We start from the raw sequence: 18012 nt of genomic DNA on the forward strand, positions 1-18012 counted from the left end.
CACCTGGATTCCTTGGAGATGAGGTTGTGGCGTGGGTTCAGAGGAGGGTGACAGTCGGTGAGAGATGTAAAAAATGCTCCCTACATTCATAGATTGAGAGCTTGTGGATTGCAGAGGTTGGTTGATAGTGGTGAAGAAGAGGGGATTTAATAGAAACATTTAAATTACCAAAAGGTTTTTATAAGATTGATGCAGGAGAAATGTTTCAGCTGTGTGATAGTGATGGAAGAACAAGAGGTCATCTCTGGAAATTAAGGAAAAGTGTGGTTAACAAGGGTGTGAGAACGAGGTGTTTCGCCTGGAGGGTGGTGAATGAGTGGAATGCATTGCCTGACTCAGTTGTGAGTTCTTCGTCTGTAAATGAATTCAAGAAGAGATATGATAGATATTGTTTTGATAGTTTGGGTCTCCCGCGATGAGTCTACTGACACCATGGAGATACCCGTAATAATAATAATTATTATTGTTAACATCTGACCTCCATGGAGTCACAGACTCATCGTTGGAGATACTCACTATCATACACAAAGCTCATTCAGCCATGCCTTAAACTGATTTAGTGTGTTTGCATTCACAACACACTCAGGCAATGCATTTCACTCTCCATGCAAAGAAACTACTCCTCACTTCTGCTGATACCTTCCTTATACAGTTTCCAGCAGTGGCCTCTTGTTCTATCCCCTCTCCCATTCTATGAAAAATCTCTTCCATGTCAACTTGATAACAACCCCTGACTAACTGATATGTCCCAATCATATTCATCCCCCCCCCCTCTTCCTCCTATTCAAGAGCTTTGCAATTTACATTCTCTCAATCTATCCTCATACTCCACATTCTATGACCTACCAACTCTTTGAGTGTTGCCTCTATTTTCTTGGCTAAGTAATAATTAATTTCTGCTGCCTTATTACATCTTTCACATGTCTAACCTTTACCTTATTCTCTTCATGCAGCCTCTCAGTACTTTCCTCCTTGAAATGTCTTCTATATAATATCATCTTCCGCTGCAGTTCCTAAAGTTATGATTCATCCATTTCTTACCTATTGTATTTATTTGTCTAGCTTTCAGGATACAGCCTGACACTATCATCAACTGATCTTATACTAGATCCAGGCATCATGATGGATTGCCCTTTTCATGCCACAGTAAGTCAACATTCCGTTTGTTGAGTTTGTCATAGTAAAATTCAGTGAAGTTTCAACCTACATGACCAAGTTCCTTGTTATGACTATGTGATCATTCCCAGCCAAAGATGCCAAGATCCTCCCCATCTTCTTTTACATATTTTGTCAAATGGCCTGTTATGGCCAAAAGTAACTTAGCTTCTTATAAATCTAATTGTGTAATGTTAGGATGGTAATCTTCTAGTACCTTTATATGTATTTTCAGGCTAAGTTTGTCTGTCTGTTTTATTAAATGAAATATATGAAACTAACTAATTTCGTCACATACTAAATGGTATTTGAATCCCAGCATTTCCAATCAAGGTATTACTGCTACCAACTGTATTATTATTATTAGTAGTAATATGAGTTCTATGCCTCTATGAGGTCAAACTCGGACAGACCACAATACACTTGTTCTTGTGCTATAGATATACTTGTCAATAAAATGTAATTAATTTATGTATACTACTTTAAATATTTCCATAAAAATATGTGCTGTTATAGTCAATTGTGGGGGGAAAAGCATAAATGATGATTTTTATTTATATTAGACCATGATGAAACCAGAGAGGAAACCTGCAAGATCTCTAACAGATGAAGAATACAAAGAGATTTTTGATGCTGTTTTACTTGCTTCGCAGAGTGAATCAAGATCTCTAACAGATGAAGAATACAAAGAGATTTTTGATGCTGTTTTACTTGCTTCGCAGAGTGAATCAGGTCTGTTTTATTTTTTAATATTGTATTACTATTATTGGTAGTAAACCATTTTCATTAAACTGGTAATCAAATCTGACAAAAACTTTTCATGAATTTGGCAAAATTTGTTAGCATATAGTAGGGTTAGTTAATCTGTTGTACTTGTTTGAAGAATAAAGCTGCTCTAGCTAGATGGACTTTTGGTATTTGAAAGAAAAAAAATAAGAAACTCATAGTAGCATCAGTAATGCAATTATTGTTTCAGTATATGCCAAGGCCAGTTGGTATCACTGATGTGTCCAGTGGTGGAAAGACCTGGATTCAAATCCCACTTAGGATATGAAGAAAGTTTATAAGGGCTTTTCAGCTGAAGGTAACTTTCTCATATGGAATCAGCAAAGGTTTTCATTGGGCACAAAAAGCCTAAAGAATACACATAATTGACAAACATAGCACAGTATGCAGATAGAATTAACTTCCCTATCAGAGTATTAATTACGTTTTTATGAGGCCGAGTTACTTGACTGTAAAGACCATTGTGCTAAAATGTTAGGGGGAAAGATGAATAGAACAATTTTAAAGCCTGTTCACATTCTTATTGTACAATTAATCTGGTACAATTAGTCTTTTCTTATCAATAATTTGAAATTGGCTTTAACAGTAGCTTGCATACTGTTAAAACTGCCAGTTTAGTGTTTTGGCTGATTTCTGTCTGATTCTATATAAATTTATTCAACTGATTTCCTGCCATCCAGTTTTGTTTATGTTATTATCTGTTCCAGATTGAATGTACAATTTTCACTAAAAATTTCAAGCCTCTGTAGCTCAGTTGGTTTTGACATTTCCCTTTGATTGAAAAGATCTGGGTTAAGTCCTGTCTAAGATGTGAAGAACCTTTATTAGGATTTTTAGTTGAAGATGAGTTAGCTGGTCTCATACAGAAGTTGAAGAAGTTTTTCATCTTGCAAAATAGACAAATTTTCCAGAAGAACGCATGCAGACATAGGATTTATTTATTTTTTATTTCTTATGTTGCTTCCGCCCATAAAAGATTATTTTCAAATCTATAGTACATTTTGTGCCATGGATGGGCTATGGATTTTTTTTTTTCCTTTGTCAATTTTATATATATATATATTTTTTTGTTTGTATATTTTTATTTATTTTTACGTAGTTTAGACTTTTTCAAGCTACTTCAGGCCTCCGATAAGCAGGGTGGTGGTCTCATAGCAGATGATGAAATCCAACTCCTACCTATCAAGGAGACTATGGGAATAAGGATTAACCATCATATTCCATCTGATCTGGTTTTGACATCCTATGGTACAGTGTGGGCATGTGCATAAGTGTAAAACAGACAGACAAAGTGACTGAAAATTGGACCCTTTTAATTACTGATTTTCATACCAAAAAAATTATCATAGCAATTTAGTTATTGGATTTATTTAGGAGTATAACATCATCTGCATAAATATATGGAATTGAGTTGAATATTTTCACTTTTGACATGAAAAGTACCAGTAGTTTGTGAGTGTTGGATGTAGTGAGTGCATAAAAAGATTTAGAGATATTGCATTCTTGTTGCCTAGATTATTATAATTAGACACCTCCAGGGAGTCGGAGGACTCATCATGGTATCAAGGTACGTCCTCTATAGCTCTGTCTCCACCATTCCATCCACAAACAGAGGGCTACTACACCGCCATCTACGGCCGACCAACATCACTAGTATTTCCAAACACAATGACAAACATCCATGCCCACGGCGGGATTCGAGCCCGCGGCCTTTTAACCGGAGAGCGGATGTGCTAACCACTCGGTCAGCCAGGTTGGCCGACACAGAGGATTGCTGCTATTATGAGAAGGACACTGACCTGCAGAGATAAGAGGGTTATCATTCCGTTGTATAAGTCTCTGATCAGACCACACTTGGACTATTGTTCTCAGATTTGGTCCCCAGGATTTGAAGGGGATAAATTAACTTTGGAAAGGATACAAAGACGGATGACAAAGATGGTTTCAGGACTGTACAAGGATAGTTATGAGGATCGGCTGAGAGAATGTGGACTGCAGAGTTTGGTGGATAGAAGAAGGAGAGGTGATATGATTGAGACTTTTAAACTGTTGAGAGGTGGTTACAGGGTTGACACTGGGGAGTTCTTTCGCTTGGTTGATCAGCTGGAAGGAGTGATGACAAGAGGCCATCCCTGGAAGTTACGAAAGGAAACTGTGAGCAAGAGGGTAAGGAGTGGTTTCTTTGTATGGAGGGTGGTTGAGCCGTGGAATGCATTGCCTGATGGAGTGGTGGGAGCGAGAACGGTCAGTGGGTTTAAGGAGTGGTATGATAAACTTTGTGTTTCTCAGGGGAGACCTCCCCTCGATGAGTCTTGACAGACTTTATGTCTTAGAAAGGACCTCCCTCGATGAGTCTTTTGACTCCTTGGAGGCCTGAATAATAATAATAATAAAAAGATTTGTCTATAACCAAGATGGCTACATTGCTGCCAACTGGGGAAGAGTGATCACACAGTCTTGACATGGGGAGGGGGATGGCTCAACATATGGAACTTTTGGTTAGGAAGGAGTATATGTGGAATTACATAGTAATTCCACATATACAAACCCAGGTGACAGCTTTGAGCAATGCCATGACATAAGAAACTGAAAAATGAAAGGATGTTAGTAGTACATGGAAAATGATCAAGGAGTGTTTGAAGAGGAAGTAGTATGAAGTAACAGTTTGATAGTGATATTTATCCTTTTGCCTCTGTGCATACAGAGAGAGAATTTAAAAAGAAAGGTGATTAGCTAGTTAATGAACAATACAAATAACATTGTAAAAAATGCAAAATCAGAGTTCTTTCATCATGCGGCAGGTAAAAGGAAGGATGATGATGGTAGTATGACTTTGGTGAATACTAATGGTGGGGAGGTGACAGAAATTGACAAAATAGTTGAATTACTAAGTGATCACTTTGCAAGAGTGTATCTTTAACATGTAGATTTTGCTGTAACATATGTGATAGAGACTGATGTAGAAATAAAGTTATATGACTAGAAATGCTTAAGATATTAACAGAATCCTGATGTTATGGCAGTGGTATTAGATGGGACATCAGTTTGTATATTATGAGAATGCGCTAGGTAATTAACAGTGCATCTAACTAGACTATTTAATTTAAGTCTTACTCTGGCAGCGTTCCAAAGGAGTGGAAGGAGGAAAAAATATTTCTATTGCCTAAAGGAGGCTCCAAGAGAGAGAGAGAGAGAAAATTACAATCTGATCACTATCTCAGGAGTAAATGCCCAAGATATTGGAAAAGTTGGTTAAGAAGAAAAATTCAGAAATGGGCAGATATAAATATGGTACTGTAGAAAAGAATGGTTTAGGGAAGGATATGTCATCATGCTTTAGTAACTTACTTGCTTTTTATAATAAAGTAACAGCTGAGTTGGGTAAAAGAAATAACTACATGATGATTGCTGAACTTTTCACAGGCATTTTACAAGATATCACATGGAACTCAGTTATATAAATTGGACAAATGGGATGGATAAGAGGAAGACTAATGAATAGATAGAGAGTAATTTATGAAGAAGTACAATTGGAAAATGTGGGTGACAAGCAGTTATCAAGGCGCTGTACTCAGATGCTGCTGTTTAATTTGTACATTTTAATGATACATAAAATAATCTGTGGAAAAATATTCAGTTATTTGCTGATGATATATAGCTGCATAGAGTATAATAGATAGTAAAGATGATGTGTAGAGATCTTACTGGATAAAAGAAGAATGGCTATCAGTTTAATGTGGGAAAGTGTAAGATTATGCATTTTGAAATGAAAAAGATTACTGCATTAATGGAAATGGACTGCAGGAAATTGAAGCTAGGGATTTGGAGGTGCTGATGGACAGGAAGTTGAATTTCAGATGGCATATTCCAAGAGTGGCTAAAATAGCTCATAGGATCTGCCCTCATAATTTGCATTCCATAATCTCAATATAATGTTTGTAACTCTTCTTTGCACCCTTTCCACAGCTGCTTTATCCCTTCTGAAATACAGGAGACCAAACCTGTGCACAGTATTCCAGATGTGGTCTTATCAAGGCCTTGTAAAGAGGCAAAATGACTTTCATTATCCTTATGAAATTAAATGAAATGCTTCTTATGAGAATAGATTGAAGAGTTGTGGATTACAGAGATTAGTTGATAGATGTTCACTCAGCGAGCACTTTGCAAGAATATATCATCCAGGTGGTGACATTGCAGAAATGAATGAACCAATAGATTATACGGGAATTGTGGTGAATGAAGTGGAGGTGAGTAGTCTATTGCAAAACCTCAATGTCAATACATCTGTGGGATTGGATGGTATACTAGCTTGTGTTGTATGCGAAATGCCTAAAGAATTGTCAATACCCTTGACCATTTTGTTTAATTTGAGTCTCGGGTCTGGGTTAGTCCCAAGGGGGTGGAAAGAGGGGAAAATAGTTCCACTGCATAAAGGAGGTTCCAAGACTGCTATTGTAAATTACCGACCGATTAGCATATCAGGAATCGTTGTCAAGGTCTTAGAGAAATTACTCAAGAGAAGAATACAGGATTGGATAGATGAAAATGGGATACTGTATGGGGGACAACATGGTTTTGTTAGGGGTAGATCATGCCTCAGCAACTTGCTCACGTTTTATAACACAGTGATGGCTGAACTACATAAGGGTTTACAGTGATTCTACTGGACCTTGCCAAGGCCTTTGACAGGATACCACATGGAACTCTAATCAGTAAACTGGAGCAGATGGGGATGGATATAGGGTTGGTGAGATGGATAGGAGGGTGGTTGATGGAGAGATACCAGAGAATGGTTTATCCAGGAGTTGAGTCCAAAGGACGGCTTGTGACTAGTGGTGTGCCGCAGGGTTCTGTTCTTGGACCACTACTTTTCAATTTGTTCATTAACGATATTGGAAAGGATCTAAGAGGAAGTGTTCACTTGTTTGCTGATGATGCAAAGTTGGGTAGAGCAATTGTCAGTGCACAGGATGTCAAAATTTTGCAGATGATTTGGATAGTTTGGAGGACTGGGCTAAGGAAAATGGATGTCAATTTAATGTGGCAAAGTGTAAGGATATGCATTTTGGGGTGAAAAGATTAGCAGCAGTATATCACATTGGTGGAACCGATGACTCCAGGAGATTGGTGAGGCCAGGGATTTGGGAGTGTTGGTGGATAGGGAGTTGAAGTTTAGGGGGCACATCGCAAAAGTGGCTAAATCAGCTCATCAAATCACTTGGCTTCTGCAAAATACTTTAACAAGCAGAGACAAACAAGTTATTGTTCCTCTGTATCGAAGCTTGATAAGACCCCATCTAGACTACTGTGCCAAGATATGGGCACCAGGGTTTCTTCTTGATGGGGAGGAGGTGGAGAGGATCCAGAGATGAGTGACCAAGATGATAGCAGGTCTGTGGAATGAACCTTATGAGAACAGGTTGAAGATTTGTGGGTTGCAAAAATTGGTTGATAGGCGGAAAAGGGGGTGATATGATTGAGACATTCAAATTACTGAAAGGTTTCTATAAGATTAATCCAGAAGATATTTTTGAGAATAGGACTGGTGGTGAGAGGACTAGGGGCCATACATAGAAGCTGGGCAAGAATGTGGTTGGCAGGGGTGTTAGAGCTAGGTTTTTTACTTGGAGAGTGGTGAATGAGTGGAATAAGCTGCCAGAGGCCATTGTGGGTGCTATGACCGTGAATGAGTTCAAGGCGAGATATGATAGATACTGTGTGAATGTCGAATAGTTGTTCTTGACATGATTTTAGGGCCTCCCTCGATGAGTCTGTCGACTCCTTGGAGTTGCCCGTAATAATAATAAAAATGTTTAGTTTTTACGTCTCCCTTGACTATCTCTGATTCCTTTTAAAGTAGGCTTACCTCCATTTCTAAGCTTTCTTAATAGTGTACCTTCATCTTAATTCTTTTTTCCTCTTCTTCTTACCAGAATCTTTCTATGTCTTCTGTTTAGCTACTTTTACATATGCTTGGGTGTATAACATTTTTCTCTGTACTCTCTCAGGAAACCTATTGACTTATTTATTATTATTATTATAATTAACATCTCACCTCCATGGAGTCAGAGACTCATCATGGGAGACATACTCTATTGCACACAATGCTCATCCAACCATGCTTTAAAGTGATTGAATGTGTCTACATTAACAACACACTCAGACAATGCATTCCACTCACCAACCACTCTCCATGCAAAGAACCTACTTCTCACTCCTCTGCTCACACTCTCCTTATACAGTTTCCAGCGATAGTATCTTGTTCTCTGTTATGTCATTACTTTTCCTATAATAATTTACTTTCTTTATGAATTTACCTTTCTACAATGACTTACAAGACTTACAAAATTGCCTCGACTATAATATCTGTATTACTTCTTAGGTGTTCATTCTATAAGGAAAGAAAATTCTATATCTCTAGCTGATTCCTATTTTACTCATGTGCTTACCCTGACTGATTAAGGTTATTCCTTGCTAAAAGAAACAAATCCTCTAATTTCTTTCTGGGGCCGTCTTCTCTTCAGATATTGACAGATTTATTTTTTAAAGCTGTGCCAGCCTATATCTTAGAATAGAGTGGACTCTTATTCAGGGAGACTTTTGGTGCATATAGGTGAATAAATTTAGTGCTTAAACTCATAAATTAAATGCTTTACTGTGGCTAAGTAAATTCTGGTTTACAGTCGTAACTTTTTAACAACATGTTATATCTTTCTTTCAAACCCCCCCCCCCTGCTATGGTTCAGATTAATAAGTGGTAGTTTTGATTCATATCACAGGCAAAACTCAGGTATAGAAAAAAAAACATATTTATTGGAATCTAAAGACCTATACACTTAGACCAATCTCACTTTCAATTATTTCAGTGACATGCTAAATCAAACTGTATCAAACTGATTAATACTCTAATGCATGAACAATAAATCCTTCTTTTGAGTTAGAGATTAAACACACGTAATATACACATTATACACTTCTAATCAATATTCTACCTACAATGTTAGTCTTGCACATTAAACTAGTCACAATCAACTATGATCATTCCAGACAATTTGTCTTATGGACACTAGCCACTGCTAAATAATCACTTAAAGTTCTTAAATACTGTCCATACTCGATTATTACACTACAATGATCTTTCCCTTTTACTGACTGGGTAATTATACAACAAAATCTGTACTTTACCATTTCTTGGGGCAGGATCTCCAGGTCCGTCTGAACTGTCCTTCTTTGTTTGAATTACCTCTCGATACTTCCATAAGCCTGCGTCCACGTAATGGGTCACTATGGTCATCAGATTAAGCTATGCTCTTCACCTGGCGTGCGCTTTTCCCTCGTCTATTCTCGATCTATTTTGGGCCATCCTCATTTCTACTGCCAGTTCATAGGATACGTCCGCAATATTATTCCGTTGGAACTTTCAGCAAAGGAGCGAAGACAGCATATGCCGACATCTCACACTTTAGCACCAGCAGAAATTCAGACATAGAAGGGAAAGGCACACCGTCCGATATCTTACTATCGCCAAGAAACACCATTAAGAACTTCCAGTCCACGGGAGAAGTCGAATAGGCGAAAAAAGCTGTGAGAAAGGAGTGCAAACCCTTTTTATTCTCCCTTCACTCCCCCCCTTTTTAGCACCCTGTTACTAGCTGCGATGGCGCCCTCTTACTTTCTGCGATCTTTTCCCACCCGCTACTTTCTTCTTCCGCGGGGATTTCAGCACATCGCGAGATCTCTAGCAGCATCTTCTGGGAATTTGTCTAATACTAATTTATACACAAAGTTCTTTACATGGTATTACAATTCTACTAAAAGGAGGTAATTCTATTTCTATTTACAGTTAATACTTTATTTCTTCTGCTCGAGTACAAGTTTTTTCTCTGTTTACATTTTAGACTTGTTAGATCCTGAATGAATAATTTCTTTTAATAAATGTTTCATTCAGGATGTAACATTCTCCCCCATCTCTCATTCTATGAAAAATCTCTTCCATCAACTTCATAACTGCTCCTGACTAGCTTATATATCTCAATCATATGTTCCCCCCCCCCCCCCTTTCCTCCTATTCACAAGGCTTTGCAACTTACATTCTCAGTCTGTTCTCGTACTCTACATTCCAAAGACCACTGACCACCGTTGTGAATTTTCTGTGGGACCTTTCCAACATATCCTCATCCCCACAAAAACCTGGCAACGAGATCTGTGCAGAATAATCCATATGAGGTCTGATCAAAGCCATATACAGTGACATCATAACCTCTTTATTTCTGCATTTCAGGATCCTCTGCATCATTGCCATTATCCAATGTGATGTCCTCACAGTTTGTGCAATGTGGCCCTGAATTTCAGGTCCTTGTCCACCATCACTCCTAGATCTCTCATATCCTCAACTTTCTTTAAAGTTTCCCCACCAAGTGTATACTTTGCATCCCATCATTGCTTACCAAATTTCAAAACCCTACACTTTGTAATATTGAATTGACAGTTCCACTTATCTGCTTAGTCATGCAATCTATTCAGGTCATCTTGTAAGGCCATAACAACTGCTTTACTCTGCATTGCTCTCCCCAGTTTGCATCATCTGCAAACAGCTGCATATCACTACTTAAACCCATCCCAATATCATTAACATACAAATTGAACAACAACAATCATCCCAAAACTGATCCCTTCTGTACACCACTAGTGACCTTCCTCTTTTGGGATACTACATCTCCATATATACAACTTTCTGATAATTATCTGACAACCAGTCACTGATTCAACTCAGAAGTCTGTTATTCAATCCCATCTGTTTCAATTTATATACCAGCTTGTCGTGTGCAAGTCTATCAAAAGCTTTTACAGAATCCAAGTACACCACCATGTGTGCATTTCCCCTGTCCAAGGTATTTGTCAACTTGTTATATTACATAAGTAAGTTAGTAAAACATGATCTCCCTTTAGCAAACCCATGCTGATAACCATAAAGAATACTGCTGTTTTCAACCCAATTCTACACCCTACTTCTCACCAATCTCTCTCTCTCTCTCACCTTCACAAATCCAGATATACAGATTGGTAATTTGAAGCTACAGCTTTATCACCACCTTTATTCAGTGGAACAATTTTACCTTCTTTCCACTCCCTTGGAACCTGTGCTGTTGTAAGACACTCTTATTACTGCCAATTCCCTTAAGATGTGTGGTGATAATCTCATCAAATGCTATTGCCATATTGACATCAAAGTTATTTATTTCCTCAAATATCTCCTGCTCACTCACAATTAAGCCATCCTCTCCTATGTTCCCTACACTTAAGTTCCTCATGATTCCACCCTGATCAGGATGAAATACTCTTATAAATTGATTACTGAATTCCTCAACAGTGTCTTTGGCAGCAGTTATCATTTTCATCCATTAATATCATCTTAACATGATCGTTCTGCCTTTTACTTTCCAAATATCCAAAAAACTCTCTAGGGTTTTTCTTCGCCTGATTTGCCAATTTTTGCTCATACTGCACTTTTGTTTTCCTTACTAACTGAGTCACTCTCCCTTCTTGTTCTTTATACTCTTCATGAAACTGATTATTACCATTATTCATCTTGTACTGCCTCCAAAGTACATTCTTCTTTCTTTATGTATATGATATGTTCTATTTTTTGCTAGATGGGTTAGATAAATTTTTAATGCATTTAAATAGCTAACCTCCAGAAATCCACTTCACAATAGGAAAATAATCAAGTACCATATTTTTCAGACCATAAGACGCACCTTTTTACATAGAAAAATTGACTGAAAATTGGGGTGCGTCGTATGGTCCAATGGTAACATTAAAATACGAATCTTTATACTGTACCGAAGCTGTTAGCGAAGTTCAATTATTGGGGCAATATGTTAATAAAATTAGTAAGTACCACTGAAGGTAGTACCTAAGTTATCTCGCTGCATGTGGGTTAATCACTGATTTAGAGCGTCAATAGTCATTAGTGTGTAAACATATGTGCTTTTGTACAGTTCATTTGAATTATTTTTTATAAGTCGTTAAAATTTTTATCTTAAAATTAGAAAAAATTAGTAGAAAACAAAAAAGACTTTCATATAACGTGAGTTATAAATTAAATATGATAAATTATGCAAAACAATATGGAAACAGAACAGCAGAAAGACATTTTGGTCCACCACCAACAGAAAAAATGGTTTGTGAGTGGAGAAAACAAGAGGAACAATTAAAACTGCTATATAAACACACGCAAACATTCCGTTCGCACCTAGAAAAATGGCCAGAATTAGAAGTACAAATAAAAAAATTGGGTAACAAATCATCGAAACATGGGAATATCTGTTTCTACGAAAATGATAATTTTTGAAGCGAAACGATGGGCAACTGCTAATGGAATTTTAGATTTTACTGGATCACCGTCTTGGTGCTTTAGATTTATGAAAAGACAAGGTTTATGCATGCGTACAAAAACCACTCTAGCCCAAAAAATGCTGGCTGACTATGAAGCTAAAATTATAGAATTCCATAGATTTGTCATCAGTGAGAAGGAAATTTAATTTTGAGCTTAATCAAATTGCGAACATGGATGAAGTGCTTCTAACTTTTGATATTCCTTCAAATCAGACAGTAGATTCAAAAGGCACCAAATCCATAGTGATCAAAACAACAGGTCACGAAAAAACTCGCTAGTTTTAGCTTGTTGCGCGGACAGAACAAAACTACCCCCCATGTTAATCTTCAAGAGAAAAATGTTACTGAGAGATGAAATTCCTCGTGGCATTATTATCCACGTTCAAGATAAAGGCTGGATGGACGAAACAGGAATGAAATTATGGATACAAAAGATATGCGCAAAACGTCCAGGTGCGTTGTTTAAAAAGCCTGCGATGTTAATGTGGGATCAATTCAGAGTGCATAAAACAGAATCAACCAAGAAGGTTCTAAAAGAAATGAATACAGAATTAGCTGTCATTACTGGAGGCCTTACAAGTCAATTACAACCCTTGGATGGATCTATTAATAAACCATTCAAAAATTTTATGCGGGAAGAGTGGAACAAATGGATGGCAAAGCCAAATCACGATGTTACAGCAACAGGACATATGAAACGGCCAACAATTTCAGAGGTATGTACCTGGGTGAAAAATTCATGGGAAGCTGTGAAAGAAGAGATGATTATAAAGTCATTTAAGAAATGTGGGATAAGTAATGTGATGGATAGTACCGAAGATGACACAGTTTTTGAAGGGAGTGACAACAATAGTTCAGATGAAAGTAATACGAACGGTGACATTAACGAGAATAGTGATAGTACCGAGAGTGAAGATGAACTTAATATCGCTAATACAAATGATTGTAACAATAAATAAAAATTAAGTAAGAATTTGTAAATATCTTTATATAATAAAATATTTTTTTCTAAAAATCGTCTCATAAATTTGAGGTGTGTCTTATCATCCAAAAAATACGGTAACTATCTGCCCTTCCTAGTTACACTAGTCACAGCACCAACCTGAGCATACTGGAAGATATTTACACAATTACATTGTCATCCAGGCAGCAGTACATATCCTAAAAACACTAACACACAGACCCTGGGGGTATCTCCTCCAGTGATACTGCTTTTACCACTGAACTCACCAAATATTTTAGCCAGTCCCAAAAATATAGATAAAATATTAAATGCCTTTCAGTCTCTCTATTATACAAAACCACAGTAAAACTATCACTACTCTATATATTCAGGACAAGGGGCCTTCATAGCTCCGTCAGTATAGATGAAGCCCTTGGGCAGAAAGACATGGGTTCAATTCCTGTCCAATGTGAGGAACATTTTTCTGGTCTCTTTTGACTAAAGGTGAGTTTAGTCAAAACCCTCCAATCTCATACAGAGTGGAGGGTTTTTTATCCCAGTAACTCGGGTTTTTTATCCCTCAAAACAGGCAAACCAGTCCTGTGAACATATACAGCTACAGTCATAAATATTTATGGCAAGGAAGGCAATGGGAAACCACCTTGCTTCATATCCCCCTAATAATCAGCTGCAACCCTCTCAAAGAGAGAGGAAGCCACAGGATTAGGATTAAAATTCTAGTAGCAAGGCTTATACATTGGTCATACATAACTGGTAATTAGTTTACGGAATTAACAACGCATATAAAGTATATTAATTAAAGGTAACTTTAATAAATAACTTCTATATTTCGGCAACGTCACGTTGCCATCTTCAGGAACATAAAGATATGGTATGTGCATGCAGGCACTAACAAAAGCAAATGAGGAAGAAAGCAAGAAACTAATATTGTTCCTAAAGTCCTAATGGTGCCCTCTGGTGGGCTAATTTGGTTGACTTGGCAGTTGGGCTGAAGTTCTCAAAATGTAAGTCTCTCAAATTTGGGGTAGTTTCATGCACCCAAATTTGTTCAGGTTAGGAACGTTTTTTAGAGTTGCTGAAGATTCCTTGAATAATCTTTCGTATTTAAACTTGCTGCAGTATATTATTTTTGTTTTCTTCCAACGAATTCTATGGTGGGTATCTAAGGCATGGTCTGCCAGCCCAGAGCGGCTGTACTAGTGAAACCGGATGTAGTCTTTGTGTTCTGAAATCCTGATATTTGTTGTTCTGCCTGTTTGGCCAAAGTAGGACAATTTGCAGCTGCAAGGGACCTGGTATACACCAGGTAGGTCTAAGGGAAGTGGTTGGTCTTTGGTAGAGCGGATAAGGGATGCCAACTTTTTATATGGTCTGTAACAAGAAGTAAGGTCATATTTTCTGAGGATATTGGTTATTTTCTCAGAGGTGCCCTGGATGTAGGGGATGGTGATAGATTTGGTGTGATCTTTATTGTGTAGGGGGGGGATTGTGGTTTACTGGTTTGAGTATTTTTTGGATTTTTTTGGGGTTATAGTCATTGGCTAAGAAAGTCGGTTTTCTCACTAAAGCCAAACCTCCAAAAACCAACTTATCCAAAGATGAATATGCAGCCCTACAAGAAATGAAGAATAACAAAAAAATAATAATCACCTAAGCGGATAAGGAAAACGCTACTGTGGTGCTAAATCAAAAGGACTACAAAGGTAAGCTTAATGCTTTAGTACTAGACCGTACTACTTGCCTCCCTATTGAATATAATCCTACCATCTCTCAGATTAGAACTCTCCACAGACTCCTTAAGAAAGTCACTTCTTGGCCTGTGGAAGTCACTAACAAACTAAAACCTTATAACTGTAGACCCCCCCCCCATTGATTATATGGACTCCCAAAAATACATAAACAAAATGTGCCATTACGTCCCATAGTGGATGGCATTGATTCCCCCACATATAAATTAGCCAAATATTTAGCCAAAACGCTCACACACTATACTGGCAACACACCATCACATAAAAAACTCAGCCCACTTTAAAGCCAGTATAGAAAACCTCTCACTCCAACACACTGACATAATGGTCAGTTTTGACGTCTCCTCCCTATTCACTAATGTCCCACTCAAAGAAACCCTAGAGCTCATTCAAGCCAAGTTTCCTCCCGATATCTCAGCCCTATTTCAGTTCACAATGAACTCAGGCTATTTCGTTTGGCAAGGAAAGTTCTACAAACAGATAGAGGGGACAGCCATGGGTTCACCACTTTCCCCACCCTTGGCCAATTTCTTTATGGAGACCTTTGAAGAGAAAGCCTTAAACTCCGCCCCACGAAAACCCACTATTTGGCTTTGTTACGTGGATGATGTGTTTGCTATTTGGCCACATGGCTCAGACTCACTCCACTCTTTCCTAACACACTTAAACAACCAACACCCCAGATTCCAGTTCACCTTAGAAAAAGAGGAAAACAACACCCTTCCCAGATACTTTAATCACCCTCCAGCTTGATGGATCTTTGGTTTTCTCTGTTTACAGAAAACCCACCCATACTGGCAGATACATTCACCAGCAATTCCCCCCCCCCCCACAACAATATGGGGTTATTAAAACACTATATAACAGGGCAAAATTAATCTGCTCAGATGACAAGGCCCTAACTACTGAACTAAACCACATCCACAACACTTTCTTAGCCAATGGCTATAACCCCCAAAAAATGCAAAAAATATTCAAACCAGTAAACCACAACCCCCCCCCCTCCACAATAAAGATCACACCAAATCTATCACCATCCCCTACATCCAGGGCACCTCTGAGAAAATAACCAATATCCTCAGAAAATATGACTTTACTTCTTGTTACACACCATATAAAAAGTTGGCATCCCTTATCTGCTCTACCAAAGACCAACCACTTCCCTTAGACCTACCTGGTGTATACCAGGTCCCTTGCAACTGCAAATTGTCCTACTTTGGCCAAACAGGCAGAACAACAAATATCAGGATTTCAGAACACAAAGACTACATCCGGTTTCACCATTACAGCCGCTCTGGGCTGGCAGACCATGCCTTAGATACCCACCATAGAATTCGTTGGAAGAAAACAAAAATAATACACCTCAGCAAGTTTAAATACGAAAGATTATTCAAGGAATCCTCAGCAGCTCTAAAAAAACGTTCCTAACCTCAACAAATTTGGGTGCATGAAACCACCCCAAATTTGGGAGACTTACATTTTGAGAACTTCAGCCCAACTGCCAAGTCAACCAAATTAGCCCACCAGAGGGCACCATTAGGACTTTAGGAAAACAATATTAGTTTCTTGCTTTCTTCCTCATTTGCTTTTGTTAGTGCCTGCATGCACATACCATATCTTTATGTTCCTGAAGATGGCAACGTGACGTTGCCGAAATACAGAAGTTATTTATTAAAGTTACCTTTAATTAATATACTTTATATGCGTTGTTAATTCCGTAAACTAATTACCAGTTAGGATTACGATTAGGATATTCAGGACATGTCTAAAAAGATATCCTGAGTCACACCACACTCAAACCATATGTATCAAACTAGCAACCTTCATCATTCAACTAAGAACAAACTCCATTCTTTGTCATGTCCAGAGTTGAATGTATGAAGTATCCTGTACTGGTGAACTAGTTTACTATGGACAGACATTTAGAGCTGTTGACATTTGCCTCAGAGAATTTAAGAAATACATTTCTCACTATTACCATTTTAGATACCACATCACAGATGATTAGTTGGGAAAAACCTGTGCTATATAGAAGACATTACAAGTCAGAGAGACTGTTTTTGGAATAAACAGCAACTATAAAGCATTCCCCAAACCTCAACAAGTATGGCTGTATTAATTTATCAGAAATCTGAGAGACAATCATTTTAAGATCAGCAAATATGAAGATGAATACTTGTAAATGTATCCATCAACAGACAGCACCAAATCAGGATTTTAGTTCTTTGGATTGTTCATTATAATTTTAAACTGCCCCACTACTAATAACTAATTATTTTTTTTTTTGCATACTATAACTAACTGTTTACACTCTAAACAGTTAGTTATAATATGTCAAAATATTACCAGATAAATAAAATAATTATCTTATTTATTTATTTGATCAGAGATTAGAGACCACACTATGCAGATTCTTAGTCATATTAAAAATGAAGATAATAGTAACTTGACCTTTTTAGCATTCTAGTCTGAAGTCAGGATTTTGATTGTCCTAGATGGCAGAGCCATAAAATCTGACAATATTGGATTCCTGATAAATAATAGATTAATTAAAGGGAGAGAGTTGTTGATAGGATGGTTGTAATAATATAAGCCTAACTAGTACTATCTATATCCCTTTAGAGTGCATAACATGAATGTTATGCAATACTTCTGAAGTCCTATAAGGCCTTGATCAGGCCTCATATGGGTTATAGTGGACAGATTTGGTCCCCTAGTTTTTATGGTGATGAGGATATGTTGGAAAAGGTCCAGAGAAAGCTGACTAAGACTTTTGGGATGTGGGATATGAGGACAGATTGAGGGAATTGCAATATGTAAATCCTTGTGAATAGGAGGAAGAGAGGGAATATGATTGAGACAATTAAGTTGGTAAAGTGTTGTGACCAGGTTAATGTGGAAGAAATTTTTCGTAGAATGGGGAAGGGTTTAGAACAAGGGGGGGGGGGCATACCTGGAAGT

The 18012-nt window shown here is 37.7% G+C and overlaps 1 protein-coding gene across 3 annotated transcripts in view; it reads left to right on the plus strand.

Moving 5' to 3' along the window:
* Window positions 1–18012, plus strand: part of LOC150107593 (uncharacterized) — a 279745-nt gene that overhangs the window by 37887 nt on the left and 223846 nt on the right. For all 3 annotated transcript variants that reach the window (XM_090391408.1, XM_090391406.1, XM_090391407.1), the window contains exon 3: window positions 1719–1887. In XM_090391408.1, the coding sequence (XP_090247534.1) occupies window positions 1719–1887 (169 nt within the window). The remainder of the gene's footprint in view (window positions 1–1718; window positions 1888–18012) is intronic.

The sequence above is a fragment of the Typopeltis vanoorti genome, chromosome 4, assembly GCF_054136105.1.
Source record: "Typopeltis vanoorti isolate ZY-2024b chromosome 4, IOZ_Tvanoo_1.0, whole genome shotgun sequence".
In the NCBI taxonomy this organism is placed as follows: domain Eukaryota; kingdom Metazoa; phylum Arthropoda; class Arachnida; order Uropygi; family Thelyphonidae; genus Typopeltis; species Typopeltis vanoorti.